Source organism: Notamacropus eugenii, chromosome 1 (assembly GCF_028372415.1).
Source record: "Notamacropus eugenii isolate mMacEug1 chromosome 1, mMacEug1.pri_v2, whole genome shotgun sequence".
Lineage (NCBI taxonomy): Eukaryota > Metazoa > Chordata > Mammalia > Diprotodontia > Macropodidae > Notamacropus > Notamacropus eugenii.
This window is the reverse complement of record NC_092872.1, coordinates 601,878,918-601,896,789: the sequence shown is the minus strand read 5'-3', so window position 1 is coordinate 601,896,789 and position 17,872 is coordinate 601,878,918. Positions and strand designations below refer to the sequence as shown.

The following is a 17,872-nucleotide window of genomic DNA, read 5'->3' as shown; positions in this document are numbered from 1 at the left end:
TTTTGCCTGCCTCTTTTATGAGAGATAATTTGCCCCATTCCATTTCTCCCTTTCTCCTCCCAATATATTTCTCTCTCACCGCTTAATTTCATTTTTTTAAGATATGATCCCATTCTATTCAATTCACTCTGTGCTCTCTGTCTCTGTGTGTGTGTGTGCGTGTGTGTGTAATCCCACCTACTACCCAGATACTGAAAAGTTTCAAGAGTTACAAATATTGTCTTTCCATGTAGGAATGTAAACAGTTCAACTTTTGTAAGTCCCTTATGACTTCTCTTTGCTGTTTACCTTTTTCTGCTTCTCTTCATTCTTGTGTTTGAAAGTCAAATTTTCTTTTCAGCTCTGGTCTTTTCATCAAGAATGCTTGAAAGTCCTCTATTTCATTGAAAGACCATGTTTTCCCCTGAAGTATTATACTCAGTTTTGCTGGGTAGGTGATTCTTGGTTTTAGTCCTAGTTCCTTTGACTTCTGGAATATCATATTCCACACCCTTTGATCCCTTGTTGTAGAAGCTGCTAGATCTTGTGTTATCCTGATTGTATTTCCACAATCCTTGAATTGTTTCTTTCTGGCTGCTTGCAATGTTTTCTCCTTGACCTGGGAACTCTGGAATTTGGCCACAATGTTCCTAGAAGTTTCTCTTTTTGGATCTCTTTCAGGTGGTGATTGGTGGAGTCCTTGAATACTTATTTTGCCCTCTGGTTCTAGAATCTCAGGGCAGTTTTCCTTGATGATTTCATGAAAGATGATGTCTAGGCTCTTTTTTTGATCATGGCTTTCAGGTAGTCTCATAATTTTTAAATTGTCTCTCCTGGATCTATTTTCCAGGTCAGTGGTTTTTCCAACGAGATATTTCACATTATCTTCCATTTTTTCATTCTTTTAGTTTTGTTTTGTGATTTCTTGGTTTCTCATAAAGTCATTAGCCTCCATCTGTTCCATTCTAATTTTGAAAGAACTGTTTTCTTCAGGTAGCTTTTGGACCTCCTTTTCCATTTGGCTAATTCTGCTTTTGAAAGCATTCTTCTCCTCATTGGCTTTTTGAACCTCTTTTGCCAATTGAGTTAGCCTATTTTTCAAGGTGTTATTTTCTTCAGCATTTTTTTTGGGTCTCCTTTAGCAAGGTGTTGACCTGCTTTTCATGCTTTTCTTGCATCTCTCTCATTTCTCTTCCCAGTTTTTCCTCCACCTCTCTAACTTGATTTTCAAAATCCTTTTTGAGCCCTTCCATGGCCTGAGCCCATTGAATATTTATTTTGGATATTTAGGGTACAGAAGCCTTGACTTCTATGTCTTTCCCTGATGGTAAGCATTGTTCTTCCTCACCCGAAAGGAAAGGAGGAGATATCTGTTCACGAAGAAAGTAACCTTCTGTGGTCTTTTTTTTTTTCCTCCTTTTCTGGGCATTTTCCCAGCCAGTTACTTGACTTCTGAGTGTCCTCTCCACACCCACCTCGCCTCCAGATCTGCTTGGGGTCTGAGATTCAAATGGTGATTCCTAGCCTTAGGGCTTGGGCAGGGGCTGGGCTGCTCTTCAGTATGAGATTAAGTTCAGGTGCTCGAGTGGGGACAGGGCTTCCACAAGGGGCTCACTTCCCTCAGGGGGTTTATGCAGAGACCTTCAACAATGGATCCAGGCTCCTGCCTGCTTTGGGAGCCCTTGTCCGCTGCTGCCGCCCGAGGGGGCCTGAGTTATGGGGGACACCCCACTCCCCTCTGGGCCAGCCTAAGAGACTCTCTCACTGACCTTTGCCGCCTGTGGGTGGAGGGACCTGTGTGGCCACTGGAGACTCCATCTCTGAAGCTTGCTTGGATCTGCTCCTGTCGGTACAGCTCGGCGAAGGCAGGGCTGGGCTCTGCTCCGGGTGCAGGGCGCGGCGGACCTTTCGGGTCAGTTTTTCAGGGCTCTCTGGAACAGAAATCTCCACTCGCTTGTTCTGTGGCTTCTGCTGTTCCAGAATTTGTTGGGAGTTCTTCTTTACAGGTGTTTTATGGGATATGGGTTCGGAGCTAGCATATGTGTATCTTTCTACTCCGCCATCTTGGCTCCTCACTCCTTCCTTAGTTTTTTTTGAAGATAATTGCGTTTATGTTTTTAAAGTCATATTTTTTGACATTTAGGTTAGAAATATCAAGCTTAAAATGAAACCAGGTATTATTTTTTTCCATTCAGGTGGAGTGAACCATCTCTTGTCTTCCGAAATACCCATTGAGGGAAAGAAAATGTCATTTGTGAATGATCTGACAATTACTCAGGATGGGAGGAAAATTTATTTTACGGATTCTAGCAGTAAATGGCAAAGACGAGATTATCTGTTCTTGATTATGGAAGGTACAGATGATGGACGGTAAGTGTTTATCTCTGTGTTTCTACTCAATTATAGATATCGAAGAAGGTAACTTAAGTACAGTTCATAACTTTTAAAGGAACTTCTGGAGCATTAAAAACATTGATGACATCTGTTCTTTTTGCATCATCATCATTTCTAAATGTATATTTCCCCTACCAGGTAAACTTTCTCTTGTAACAGTGACTTTAAAGAAAAAGAAAAAAAAAGCAGTTAGATCAAACTAACCAATCCATCAACTGAATCTGATGATAGTGTAAAACACAGTGCATCATACCTGTGGCCTTCACTTCTCAGGAATTTTCTGTTCTCAGGAGCCAAGTTTGGTCGTTATAATGATCAATAGCTTTGGTCGTTATAATGATCAATAGCTGTTGGGGGTGTAAACTCAGTTCCATGTGGACAGTCTCGGGCAGGTAAAAGTGAGGACTTCTAAACCTTAGAGTTCTCATGAGGCCCCCCAGGGAACAGCAGGGAATTGAGGTGTGAGACCGAGCTATCTCGTGCATTTCCGCCTCTTCCCGTGGGAAACCTGGGAGAGAGCATCCCCACCCTCGAGATTGGCCCGGATCTGAGCACACCTATTGTTATCTAACAGGCACGGTATTCAGGTGCAAACTATGTGGCGGGAGAGCTTAAGTAGGGTCAGGAAAGCCTGAAGGCGCTCTTAGCGCTGAGGGGCCCTTAGAAGACAGAAGGCCCCTCTTCCCTCTTTTCTCTCTTCGCTCTTCCCTCCCCCCTCTCTCCCCACTTCCACTTCTGCTTTCATTCTCTTACTGTAAGATCTTTGCCTCCTGGGGAGATTCCTCGCTCCCCAGGAAGAGTTCCCCCTGCACATGTAACCAGGACCCTGAATAAAGCCTAACCCTTGTTCGACTCTGGAAAGTCTCTTCTCTCATGCGTTTATCCGGTTTGGCCAGCCGAAGACCTGCAATAGGTAAGGTAAGACTCGGGTAGCCCTCAGGCCTCTAGGCCTGGCAAATAGCATTCAGTTTCATTATAAAAATACAAATCCCTTTATACTGTTGAAGTCATTGCTGAAGTTGTTTCCTTGATTCTGCTTATTTCACTTTAGTTTATGTGTCCTTTCTTGTAGTACAATAATATTCCAATACATTTATGTACTACATTTTGTTTGGCCATTCTTTAGTTGATGGGCATCTACATGCGTTTTCAATTCTTCTCTACCACATGAAGTGATTCTAAGGAAATTTTGTTGTACAAATGAAACTTTCTTTTTGTATTTGACTTCCCTGAGGAAGGTGAGTCTGTTCACCCATTAGTGAGATCTCTGGGCTTAAAGGGTATGAACATTTTAATAACTTTATATTATAGATAGATATATTTCTGTATTACTTTTTAGAAAGGTTGGTTCCATTCATAACTCCTCGGAACAGTTGTGAAGAAAGCATTTCAGTTTTGAGACAGATCCCTAATAGGTTTTGTTAAATAGGTAGTAATTATGGAAAAAAAAATACAAAGAAACAAGAAAGTCTTGCCTTTCTCTTGAATGAATAAAATAGGCATTTTTTCCCCTGTGATTGATGTTTCTGAATAAAGTTTTCACATTGCTGTTGGTGAAACATTATATTAGTTTTCTTTTTGGGGAGCAGAGCTCTGTGTACAATTGTGTTTTATAGTCTTACTTACAATTATTTAATTTGTTTAGTTGGAAGTGTTCATTGCTACCTGGAATGCATAGCCTTGGAGAAGGCTTTTGTGAAGATAAGATGGAAAACAAATATGTAACTTTTTTGTAGCATTAATATGGGCACAATTATGTAGGACCACCACAAGCACTAGGTATTTCTCAAGTTTGTCTGTTTTAGCCTATCTCCATATAAGGTAGACCTAGGGAAGGTATGAAATTAGTATGGAATTATTGGGTATGAAGAAAATGGACAGTCATGATGTTGGGCTATACTTCAGTAATTCTTTGCTTAAAATTTCATATCTGTATGATAGCTAGTCCAAAAACAATTGTTTGAAGAGGGAGGGGACACAAGGCCAGACATACAAAATTGTTGCCTTTAATTGTTTATTTATTAATCTTAGTACAAAGATACTTCAATATTGAAACTATGAATTGGGAACTAGTTCCATCATGACTAATTTTTAGAGCTAGTTAATAGCATGAGATTTGAATTCTCCTATTATGACTAATTTTTGGAACTAGTTAATAGCATATGATTTGAATTCTCTAGGGAATTCAGATTATGCAAGAATCCTACAGACCCATTTACATGCTTAAAATTACGATTTTTTTATGTATTCCTTTTTGTTACCTAGTTTTATTATCTTGGGATATTATTCAAGACTTACTTCACTAGCAACTTCGATCAATTATACATAGATTCCCAAGAATAAGAGGTCAGGCTTATCAGCACTTATTCATGGATATAGCAATGTTCCTTACATAGAAGAAAAATAGAGTGGAAATATAATCATATGAACACAATACTTAAGTGCATGCATGATTTTATCCAAGTGGCTATTTTTCCAACTATACAGATTACAACCCATCCACATTTTGTGCTATGAAATAATTGTTGGTGTTAATTGACAACTTAACCATCAAATTGCAGATCTTTCTCTGGGTCTTTAGATGTTTCATTGGTACTCATACAGCATTTGAGCTTTCTGTTTCTTATCCCTCATCCTTGCCACATGCCTGGCTTACTTCACTTTCTAATCACTCCACTTCTTGAAAGTCATTGTCCATGTGTTGCCTTCTTATACCTACCATACATCTTCCCATTGCCTTTCTGGTCCCCTGTAAGTCTGATTTTTTAAAGATGTGGTGTTCTATGAGTCAGTCATAAAGGAAGGCAGATGTTAAAAGGGAGGTTTTGGGCTTAGGGGAAATTTGGAATCATTGAAGGTGTTGTGCAGTTTCATAAATGCAATCCATATGCTTCCCATATTCTTATTCAATTCTGGACTTAGCTTATTGTCCATCTGCAGTGTTAAGATATTTGCAGGGATGGGCCACCCCAGTGGGCTGCCCATCCAACTGTGTCTTGTTGCCTGAATAATGTGCATTCATCATTTATTTGGTTTTCCCACCTGGACTGTTAGGCACATCTCTTTTGAGTTTTAGGAGATTATTTTGTTGAAAAAGCTTTGTGTAATTTTCAGCACTTAATGTAATCAGCACAGCACCATCTGCAAAAAGCAGCATTTGGAGAATATCATCATATATAAGTAATTTCTTTCACATTTATATTCTAAATTGGTCATCTTCTGTGAAAATGATGAACACTTTTGATGGTTCTTTGTCACCCTGCTTTTATTCCTTATTTGATATTTGGAGGATTGTCATACAGTTACATCTGTAAAAGATTATTATATATGTCAAGGAATCTTATATAATCTAAACATTTGAATGGGAGGCTTCTTGTTTAAGAAGAGCTTTTAAAACCACATCTTATTCTACAAAGCCAAACACAGGAACCTTAAAAAAAATTTTTTAAGTAAAACATTTAATTGGGACTAAAACTTTTAAAAAAGGAATAAGAAAAGCAATTTCTATATGTACATTCCATGAATTAGAATCCCATTTTGGAGCAATTAGTGAGAAAAATGAAGGAGAAAACCCCCACTAAGAATCATATCTCATCTGAGAAAAAAATGGCAAAAGATCTCTTAGTCAGACTGAAGATAGCTATACGTGAATATGCCTGTGTAGCAATTGTATCTTTTGTCCAGAGGATCCACTTATTTCATCTCTGCTCTGTGGCCTCTTTGTTTTGCGGAGTCTCAGAAACATGCTGAGATTCATGTGATCCTGAATTGCTGCCGTTAGAGACTTCCCTCTATGTATTTTCCCTTACACAAAGGGAATTTTTTTTTTCATTTAACATGCAAACGGACATTTATAGTGCAAAAAGACTGTTTTTTAAAATCTTGTGAATATTCTAAGCAAGCTTTTGATGCAACAGGTGAGATAGTGAACACCCTTTTGGTGGATGAAACCAAGGTTTATTATGGAAATGCAAATCTTATCAGATGATAGTGACAGTGAACAGCTAAACGGAAGCTACAAATTATAGAAGCCCCAACCACTCCCAGCACGGCAAAACAAAAGTGACTTTTTCATTGACCTTGTAACTGGGCATCCATGAAATTCTAGAGGAAAAGGTTTTTCAGCATGGCATTGATGCTGATTTGTATTCAGACCAGGTTCAGGAATCTTCTGGAGTGGGATAGACCTGAAAAGCTTACTTTGATGTTCAGGTCCTCCCTGTACTCAAGAGTTCCTGAGAGTCTAACATTAATTCAGATGATTTGGGTTTATTCCAGGGATACAACAGACATTTCAACAGTAATCTCTCTCTCTCTTTTTATTTTGAGGGTGGAGTTTGGTAGACAACATTGACAAGATGTAGAATGGATAGTATAAAAAAGCCTCTAATGAGAAGAACTGGGAAAATACAGACATCTTATTTAGATGAGTCAAGAAGATATGTTTCTGATTTACTGAAGAAATGAACTCTGAACTATTTTGTGATGGCACTTTTGTAATGATGGTAGAGAAGTTCAGTAAGCATTTATTAGGTGTCTGCTTAAATTTGTGTCTGATTTGATCTGGAAACCTTGGATCTCATAAGGTAGCTAGGGAACCTATGGAAGCTCTTCTGGGTTTGGTATTGCTATGCAATAGTAGTAGTCTCTTGGCTCCAAACATATATCTTTGATGTTAATCTGTAATTCAATCAGGCATTTGAACCCACCTCATCTTGAGAAGTGAATGAATTTCAGTATCAGATCAACCTCCTAAAGTGTTCAGTAGGGGGAGTAGGATACTACTAAGAACATCATCAAATACCATTTATCTCTGTTTTTATATTGTTGAAGGGGAATGATTATTGGCAATTCATTTTTTGCTATTTTTCAGATTGCTAGAATATGATACTGAAACAAGAGAAGCAAAGGTTTTAATGGAGGGATTAAGGTTTCCCAATGGAGTTCAGTTATCTCCTGCTGAAGATTTTGTTTTGGTGGCAGAAACTACTATGGCAAGAATAAGAAGGTATGTGATACTTGTAGGATGAGATAATGAGGATTACTTATTATGCTTTTTCCTCTATCACTATGTTTCTATCAAATACTTACTGATAATATTTTAGTAATAAATAAAAAAATGAGATTATCTTTTTTTTTAACCCATACTATCCAGGGCCACTTTTATTTTCTATGCCCTATTTCTTATATATATGGTAGCTAGATGGCTCAATGGATAGAGTGCTGGGCCTGGGATCAGGAAGACCCGAGTTCAGATGTGATCTTAGACAGATACCTATGGGATGTGTGACCCTGGGCAAGTTACTTAACCCTGTTTGCCTCAGTTTCCTTATCTGTAAAGTGAGCTGGACAAGGAAATAGCAAGCTTCTCCAGTATCTTTGCCAAGAAGACCCCAAGTGCGGCCACAGACAAACGTGCCTGAAAAAATTGAATAACAAAAATTTCTTGTGTATATATATATATATATATATATATATATATAGAGAGAGAGAGAGAGAGAGAGAGAGAGAGAGAGAGAGAGAGAGACATATATATATGTTGAAAATTTGTTCCTGTAAGATCCTACACAGATTAAGCTGTTACTTCATTATAGATCTTTTTTCTGACCTACCAATTCAGCTGTTTCCCTGATTCTTCTTATGTGCTCTTAGTTTTGACTAGAGATTTTATGGTTTATGATAACTTCATTTCCCCTAATTTACTGTTATGTGTAGTTGTATCAGTAAGCATCCCAACATACACAGGGGGCCCTGCTATTACAGGTTATTTGATCTGCTTTTGAGGGGTTAACAATCACTTTAATCAGGCACTTTAATCAAGCAAGTATCACAGAAAATCAAAGTAAAAATTTCAGAGAAATAAAAAATCAACAGACAGCACTTCCAGACTGCCTGATCATAAACATACACACATGTTTACCAGAAAGGGAAGCACCAATATCTAGGTTTTCAAAGTGGGTTGGAGGGGGCAGCTTAGCAGCTTCCCAGACTCTCATCTGACACTCAAACCTTCCAAAAACTAAGTACCAAAGTAAAACCTTACCCTCAGAGTGTTTATACAGTTTTAGAGCTAGAGGGCATAACCCTCTGACCCAGTGTCTCAACAGAAAAAACAAAAGGTACTTAAGACCCTCCTACAAAACAACTCCCACTATGGACAGGCCCATCAATGGGTGGGAAAGATCCTCCCCAATCACAACTTGATTATGCTAAAACAAAAACAGCAAAAGATCCTATTTTACTTGCCATTGTGGTAGTTGGAAAGATGTTTCTTTGTGTGAAACTGTAGTCCAAGAAGTTGAGTGACTTGTCTAAGGTTATACAAGTAGAAAGCAATGAACCCAGGATTTGAACTCTGGTTCTCTGACTCCAAAATCAGCACTGTTTTCACTGTACCAATATAGCTTATATCTATAAGGCTTTTTAAAAAATGGAAATTCCGATGTTCCTACAATTTTCCATAAGCTTAGATTCCTTTCCTGAGGGTCAGGTTGGGGTAAAGCCTCTTGATTTCTGTTTTTTTTTTTTTCCTTCCAGATTCTATGTGTCTGGGCTTATGAAAGGTGGGGCAGACATGTTTGTGGAAAACATGCCTGGTTTTCCAGATAACATTCGACCAAGCAGCTCTGGAGGATACTGGGTCGCCATGTCAGCTGTTCGACACAATCCTGGGTTTTCTATGATGGATTTCTTAGCAGAAAAACCATGGATTAAAAGTTTAATTTTTAAGGTAACTAAAATCTTTAGTTCTGTGAACAAATGGAAAAATACCCAATTGTGATTTCAAAGTTCCATTTGAGCACTAAAAGTTCTATTGTTTTTATAGTTCTACAGTTCTTTGTCAGTTAATTTAGTAATTCAAATGAACATGTTAAAGAATAGGAAATTAAGTGTAAGATTGGAGTAAATTAATACAGCAATTTGGTTTTAGAAAGAATAAAGTAGTATAGTTTAAAACATGAGATATCCTTCCTCAGTTTCCTCATTTAAATTATTTTCAGACTGACAACAAAAAATGAAGTCCATGGCAGGGAAGCATGTGTAATTATAGGGTGTATTCATATGCTCATGTTCTAAAGGCAGATTTTATTTTACGCTAAATTTGGAAAAAATTGGTTGGTGTTGTAATAGAAATCTCGTCTCTCACTTTTAACATAAGGCATCCATTGTGCAATAGTTCTACTGACTCCATTATTTTTCATTTGATTTAGGTACACTCACAATCTAAGAGCTGGACACCTAGAACTTTAGTTTTCAAAACCTAAGACTTACAGACAGTAGGTGCTTAATAAATGTGGATTGGAGTGGATTGTTTTGTCCCCCCCATCCTTACATTTTCTTACTGTTTTGTGCTACAGAGAGTAGAAACATTAGCCTCCTCTGACACATTGACTCTTGTTATGTTGGGATTCCTAGTCTCCTTTGACAGGTAGCAGCTTCATGACCTGTGGAACTACCCCCACTCTCTTCTAGTTTATTGGTACAGATTGGAGTTTGATATGGAGTACAGACATGGCAACAGAGCACCCCCTTCCATCAGCTGATGAGTATAGTTACCTTATGAAAGCCCTCATGTGATGTAAAATAATAGTAGCACCTCATATTTATATAATATCTTGTACTTTGCATAGCATTAATGTGCTCATTGATTTTTTTTTTGTTTTGATTCTCACAACATGTATGTGATATAGATAAGGTATTGACATTTCCATTTTAAAGATGAGAAAACTGAAGCTTAAGTAGATTAAGTAATTTGCCCAGAGCTGAACAGATTAGTGGTAGAGCTAGGAGTATCCATCAATCGAGTCTTAGTCTACTTCTATTTTAACATGTGATAGAGTGGAAAGAAGATAGATTTGGAGATAGAGACCTTGGGTTTGAACCCCAGCTGCACTATTTATTTACCTGTATGATGACCCACAAATCATTTCTTATGTCCTCAAGTTTTGTCTTTTATGAGATTATGGGATTGAACTAGACAGACCTCTGTGTAGCTCCAGTTCTATGCCCCATTGTGCCAAGTAGTACCTAGTCTCATGAGATGATGAATTTCAAGAGTATGTTGTTTTTCAGTCCTTTCAATCATGTCCAATTTTTCATGATCCCTTTTGGGGTATTCTTGGCAAAGATCCTAGAGTAGTTTGCCATTTCCTTCTCCAGGTCATTTTATAGATGAGGAAACTGAGGCAAACAGGGGTAAGTGACTTGCCCAGGGTCACATAGCTAGTAAGTGTCTGTGGTCAGATTTGAATTCATGAAGATGAGTTTTCCTGACTCCAGCCCCTGGTGCTGTATCCACTGTGCCACCCAGCTGCCCTCCAACAGTATAAGATATGCACAAAATATTTGTATGTGACCCATTCTGTGGCACTTCTGTTTTTTATTGAATTCAGTTATTAGGCTAAAATGTTTGCAGTCTGCCAATTAGCTATGCTATATTTGAATCACATTTATAATAATGATTTTCTAAAAATTATTTACCATTTGGTTAATTCCAAGAAAACTGCTGCTTTGTTTATGGGCCCAATATTGGCACTTAAGTTTGATATTTCCTTCAATTGGAGAAACTCCAGTTAAAACTGAAAAACTATAATAGAAAAAAAACCCCCACATAAACTAGGAGCCCTACAGATATGGGTTCTAGTCTCAGTTTTGCCACTGCCTTTTTCTGTGACTTTGAGCAAGTCATATAATCTTTCTGCTTCTGTTTCCTTTTCTATAAAATAGTGATGATATCTGTCCTTCATACCTGCCTAGGCTGTGATCACAGTTAAGATAAGGTATGAAAGCACTTTGGAAACCTTAAATGCTCTGATTCAGGTGTTAAATCCTATTTTAGAATTTAATGTTCTCCTTTCCCTGAGTGCTTTGTATGTGATAAGGCTTTCACTGTAATTACGTGGTATTATGTAAAATGCTGTGAACCATTGTGTTCAGTGTATGAATATATGATTCTATGAAGGATAACTCCTCTTCATTGTATTTCCTTGTACTGGCCTGGATAATGTGTCATTGCCTACTCTTAAAATGCATTGAAAATATCTGTTTACTTGGCAAAATAGAGCATAATGTCAAATAACCAGTATCCTATTTTATCCTTGTATATATGGTAATGTGTGCATTTAAAATGTAACACATATTTAGTGTTGCTTATAGCATTGTACTGAATAATCATATTTAATGGGATTGTAATTTTTTATAGAACATTAATTGGAAAAAAAAACGATGCCCACTGGGAGAGTGTTTACTTTTTTATTTTAACTTTATTAAAAAAAAAAGACATTTCTGGTTACTTAAGTTCCTGAGAAGCAATTTGCCAACAATTATTTATTGAGAAACAACCTACTATTCTAGGTACCTTATCCTGTATATTCCAGCAGCAGCACTCAGTACGGATAAACAATGAACTTGGCTTGCAAGCTTCATTCCCTACTTTCTCAATATTCAGCCCTATCACTTTTTGGAATGCTGGTCTTTTCAAAGTCCTTAAGACTTCTGTTGCCTCAGGAACAGGAGTTGTCCGGAATTGTAGGTCAAAGAAAACCTGTTATTTTATTTCAGAGTTGCAGGGCACAGTGTGCACTAGAACTGCTGATGGTCACCATTAAAACAACGTATAATGTTTTACTTACTCTAATGGGTGAATTCCTCATGCAATATAATATTATGATTTTCAGTTATCTCAACAATGGTTCTGGAAACTTTGTCAATATGTCAAGGTTCTGTAATTTCAAAAGGGGCCAGTACTCCCTCCATTGACACAAATTTCTTCCCCTATAATTTGGTGATGATATTTGAGATTCACCATGACCAAACACCTTATTGTTAGCCTGGTACAGAATCTCTCCCAACTTAACATCCTCTGTCTTTAAAGCAGAAAAAGATAAAAATGTTTATATTTTCTACTTGTTTATAGATTAATACTTGTTATTAATTTAGTTTTAGCATGTTATTATTAATAGTTATACTGTTCTTATTAATATGTGCTGCCATAGGTCACTGTAAATTAATTATATCTCTTTTTTTTGGACCCAATTTGTAGAAGTTATTTAATTATCTTTTTAAACTATGTTTTGTCCAATTTATAATTTTGTACTCTTCATTGTAATTGATCTGGGGATCCCTTACGTATCAACATTTGAGCTATTAAGAAACTATTGTGTGAAATTAGATAAGCCATAGAATCAATCAGAAACTAAAGTCTTCTAATATACTTCCTTTCTAGCTATTGAGTACTGAAACAGTGTTGAAGTTTGTGCCTCGATACAGCCTTGTCTTGGAACTTGGAGAAAATGGAGCCTACCAGAGAAGTTTACATGATCCCAATGGGCTGGTTGCTGCCTACATTAGTGAAGTGCATGAACAGGATGGACACCTTTACTTGGGCTCCTTCAGATCTCCTTTTCTTTGCAAGCTTAACCTTGCTCTCCTTTAACCAACAAAGAAATCTAGTGCTACTGCTCTGGGAATTGTTATGCTCAAATATTTTAGTGGTCTAAGTACCCAGGGTGTTCCTTTACCCATAGTCATGGAAGTGCATTTACCAATATTCAGTGTCATCCCTTTACAGTGTAGCAGGGTATACCACAGCACTCTGCTCCTCGATTACCTCTCCATGGTAGGATCTTTTCATCTTGGTTTACTTCTCTAAAGGTGAGCACACGAGATGATGGATGTCTGCTTGTGTAGCTGTTCTCCAGGGAGAATTCCTTTATACACTTAAACGGTTTAAGGAACTTAGTTCTGCTCTCAGTTCTGTTCTTCCATCCTTAGCTCTGCTATCTGTGAAATGGGATTAAGAACTACATTGGGAGGGGATGCTTTGTTATACTCAGAAAGAAGCTGTGGAAAATAGAGTTACATTTTAAAGATTTATGCTTGAACCCTGATCGCAGCAATCTGAAAGGCACCCCCTGCACAACTGGAGGGGTTTGTCTGGCTAAGCTTTTAGGTAGTCAGAGCTTTACCTCTCAAGGGGCACTAAAGGCTTCTAGGATACCTCAGTTCCTTTCAACTATTTCAAGGTTAGGTGCTGCAGGAAGGTTCTTTGGTGAAAGTCAGCTTATTTCAATAACACTGAGAGTCAATACCAATGACTCTTTCCAAAAACTACCTATTAGAATGGAATAATGTCACCTAGTAGATTCAATCCAACAGTGATTTCCTTAGAAGAACATGATTTGTTTGTCTTTTACATTGTTTCCATCTAGAACTGCAGACATGGTTCAAATCACTATGTTCCAATGTCATGTTTGCATTGCTTACCATCTTGACAAGCAGTTGTCTGTTATATTAGTGGCAAACTACAGGAATAAGAACTATGTAATAATGAATATATTAAATTTGCTTTTCTGATATTTGGCTTTTTTGACTGTGTCACCCAGAAAATTATTTATTATACAGTGTAATTATTATAATTATATCTGAAAATTAAATTCTGCACATTAGTATCAGGAGACCAGTTTTCATTTAACATATTTTTATTTAGGAGGAAATGTTAGATTTAGTATGAAATTAATAGTTACGATGCCACTTGAAGAGAATAGTACGCTCTTCCATGGGAAATTGTGGTATACCTCGAGAGGCAGCCTAGTTCAGAAGAATTTGCTTGAATTCATTTACCTTTCCTCACCATTCTTTGTAGCCCTGTAGCTAGCTATGTTGCTTTTCTGTTCTTTTTTTCCCCACTTTCCCTTCGATCTATAGACATGCATTAGGGAATTGCTGAAGTACTTTGGGAAAGATACTATTTTAAATAGAATGTGGTGTTCAAGTTTGATAATTTAATTAGCTGTATTTTAAGCTTAGACTATATGTACTGAGTGAGTACTACTGAAAAACAACTAAACAACAAACAATACGTACTACTTAGGCAGCTAGGTGGTACAGTGTGGATAGAGTGCCCGAACTGCCACCAGGAAGACTGATCTTCCTGAGATGAAATCTGGCCTTAGACACTTCTTAGCTGTGTGACCCCAGGCAAGTCAGTTAACCCTTCTGTAGAAGGAGATGACAAACCACTCCATTATCTTTGCTAGGAAAATTCCAAATGGGGTTATGAAGAGTCAGACATGACTGAAAATGATTGAACAACAACAAATAAGTGCTAATTATATCACTATCTGGCTTTTTTTTTTTTAACTGGACTGCCCTCATACAGAATATACCTTTAGGCATATCCTTAGGTGACTGGGATATAGGACTATACTGTTAATCTATTATGTTGAGTTACTCATGTACTGTCTTTTTTTATGTAAGGAAAGCTGATGGGAAATTGAGGTAGATAAAATCTTCACTCTATGAAGCTACATAGTGTAGCATATAATTAATATTGACTCTTGAACTTTTAGGTGTTCAGTGCACAGAGGAATGTTTATTTCAATTATTTAGTGTTTCTTATGTGACAGGTACTGTATAAAAACAGTTAACAGTCCTTGTACATCATGAAATCAGAAGCCCTTTTTATTTTTTTATTTTATTTTATTTTTTTATTTAACTTTTAACATTTATTTTCACAAAATTTTGGGTTACAAATTTTCTCCCCTTTTATCCCCTCCCCCCCCAACCCCAAGCATTCTAATTGCCCCTGTGACCAATCTGCTTTCTCTTCTATCCTCCCTCTCTGCCCTTGTCTCCGTCTTCTCTTTTGTTCTGTAGGGCCAGATAGCTTTCTTTACCCCTTAACCTGTATTTCTTATTTCCTAGTGGTAAGAACATTACAGTTGATCCTAACACTTTGAGTTCCAACTTCTTTAGCTCCCTCCCTCTCCACCCCTTCCCTTTGGCAAACAAGCAATTCAATATAGGCCAAATCTGTGTAGTTTTGCAAATGACTTCCATAATAGTTGTGTTGTATAGGACTAACTATATTTCCCTCCATCCTATCCTATCCCCCATTACTTCTGTTCTCTTATGATCCTTTCCCTCCCCATGAGTGTCGACCTCGGATTGCATTCTCCTCCCCATGCCCTCCCCTCTATTCTCCCCCCCCCACCCTGCTTGTGCCCTTGTCCCCCACTCTCCTGTATTGTGAAATAGGTTTTCCTATCAAAATGAGTGTGCATTTTATTCTTTCCTTTAGTGGAATGTGATGAGAGTAGACCTCATGTTTTTCTCTCACCTCCCCTCTTTATCCCTCCACTAATAAGTCTTTTGCTTGCCTCTTTTATGAGAGATAATTTGCCCCATTCAGTTTCTCCCTTTCTCCTCCCAATATTTCTCTCTCACTGCTTGATTTCATTTTTTTTTTTTTTTTAGGATATGATCCCATCCTCTTCATTTCACTCTGTGCACTCTGTCTCTATGTATGTGTGCGTGTGTGCATGTGTGTGTGTGTACTCCCACCCAGTACCCAGATACTGAAATGTTTCAAGAGTTACAAATATTGTCTTTCCATGTAGGAATGTAAACAGTTCAACTTTAGTTAGTCCCTTATGACTTCTCTTTGCTGTTCACCTTTTCATGGTTCTCTTCATTCTTGTGTTTGAAAGTCAAATTTTCTTTTCAGCTCTGGTCTTTTCATCAAGAAAATTTGAAAATCCTCTATTTTATTGAAAGACCATTTTTTCTCCTGAAGTATTATACTCAGTTTTGCTGGGTAGGTGATTCTTGGTTTTAGTCCTAGTTCCTTTGACTTCTGGAATATCCTATTCCATGCCCTTCGATCCCTTAATGTAGAGGCTGCTAGATCTTGTGTTATCCTGATTGTATTTCCACAATACTTGAATTGTTTCTTTCTAGCTGCTTGCAATATTTTCTCTTTCACCTGGGAATTCTGGAATTTGGCCACAGTGTTCCTAGGAGTTTCTCTTTTTGGATCTCTTTCATGTGGTGTTCTGCGGATTCCTTGAATATTTATTTTGCCTTCTGGTTCTAGAATCTCAGGGCAGTTTTCCTTGATAATTTCATGGAAGATGATGTCTAGGCTTTTCTTTTGATCATGGTTTTCAGGTAGTCCCAGAATTTTTACATTGTCTCTCCTGAATCTATTTTCCAGGTCAGTTGTTTTTCCAATAAGATATTTCACATTATCTTCCATTTTTCCAATCTTCTCGCTATGTTCTGTGATATCTGTCTTTCTCACAAAGTGCTTAGCATCCATCTGTGTCATTCTAGTTTTGAAAGAACTATTTTCTTCAGTGAGCTTCTGAACCTCCTTTTCCATTTGGCTAATTCTGCTTTTGAAAGCATTCTTCTCCTCATTGGCTTTTTGAACCTCTTTTGCCAATTGAGTTAGGCTAGTTTTCAAGGTGTTAATTTCTTCAACATTTTTTTGGTTCTCCTTTAGCAGGGAGCTGATCTGCTTTTCATGCTTCTCTTTCATCCCTCTCACTTCTCTTCCCAGTTTTTCCTCCACCTCTCTAACTTGATTTTCAAAATTCTTTTTGAGCTCTTCCATGGCCTGAGCCCATTGGGTGGGCTGGGACACAGAATCCTTGATTTCTGTGTCTTTGCCTGATGGTAAGCATTGTTCCAGAAGCCCTTTTTAAAAAAAATTTTAAAACAGTCATTTAATAGTAGTATGTTGAATCAATATCTTATTTATGCTTAAGGGTTGACTTTTTAGTGTAGCAAATTACTTTTAACCTCTGTCAATCTCTGGCATCCTACATGGATGATGAAGAGCTATGCTTTTCAGGCCTTAATTTTCACAAACATTAATAAGCCTAGGGATGCTGGTATTCACCATTTTTTGAAAAGGAGTCTCAGTTTTGCCGCAAATCAATATTTACAGTGTCTCTTTCATGCTGAAGTTGCCATTTCCTGTGCTTTATTTAGAAATTTGGAATTAGTGGAAAAAGCCAAAAGCTCTAGTAGGTTTGAACATGACTGTTTTTGTATGTGTATATTGTACCCAAAAGATTTGTTTTTAGTGTAACTTTATAATTAATTATGCTTTATTGTAATGCAGTACTTGAATCTCTTTATGAAGACAAATTGGGGGTAATGGCCAAAGAATTTTCGGTGGTTAGAGACTTCAGTTTTGAGATATTGCCTGTTTTAGGACAGATGACTTTATTCATCTTGTAAAACTAAGAAAGGTGGGGAAATAGTTCAGTGAATGCTGCTGGTAACAGTCAGCAATTGATCCTGCTTCCTGAACTGAAGCTATGAAATTTAATTAAGCTGGAGTAATATCAAAATATATACTAGCAGTGTTGTAATTTTATAAGTACCCTAAAAAGTCATCTAGTTTCATGATCTCCACTAGGATTTTCCCAAGAGTCATATCCAAATTTATAAATTAGGGGAGTCACAAGTATTTTTGTTATATACACATGAATTTTGTATATGCCTACATGCATTGCAGTCTATTATCAAACAATTTTCAAATTACTTGGTTGTTCATATGAGGCAAAATTGCTCCCTCTCTTCCGGCAATCCCCTTCTCTCTGAATCTTCTTTTTCTTTTTGCAGAGCTACGGGAATATGAAAGTCATTAGCTTTTTGCCCCTGTGATAAACCTTCTTAGAAAAACAGCTGTCCCTTTCATCTAAAC

At 37.4% G+C, this 17,872-nt stretch overlaps 1 protein-coding gene across 7 annotated transcripts in view; it reads left to right on the top strand.

The window, feature by feature from the left end:
- APMAP (adipocyte plasma membrane associated protein) overlaps window positions 1-13,728 on the top strand; it is a 59,088-nt gene extending 45,360 nt beyond the window's left edge. For all 7 annotated transcript variants that reach the window (XM_072634631.1, XM_072634628.1, XM_072634632.1 and 4 more), the window contains 4 exons: window positions 2,175-2,349; window positions 7,247-7,381; window positions 8,911-9,103; window positions 12,599-13,728. In XM_072634631.1, coding sequence (XP_072490732.1) covers window positions 2,175-2,349; window positions 7,247-7,381; window positions 8,911-9,103; window positions 12,599-12,808 — 713 coding nt within the window. In that variant the 3' untranslated portion in view covers window positions 12,809-13,728. The remainder of the gene's footprint in view (window positions 1-2,174; window positions 2,350-7,246; window positions 7,382-8,910; window positions 9,104-12,598) is intronic.
- Window positions 13,729-17,872: the final 4,144 nt, after the last annotated feature.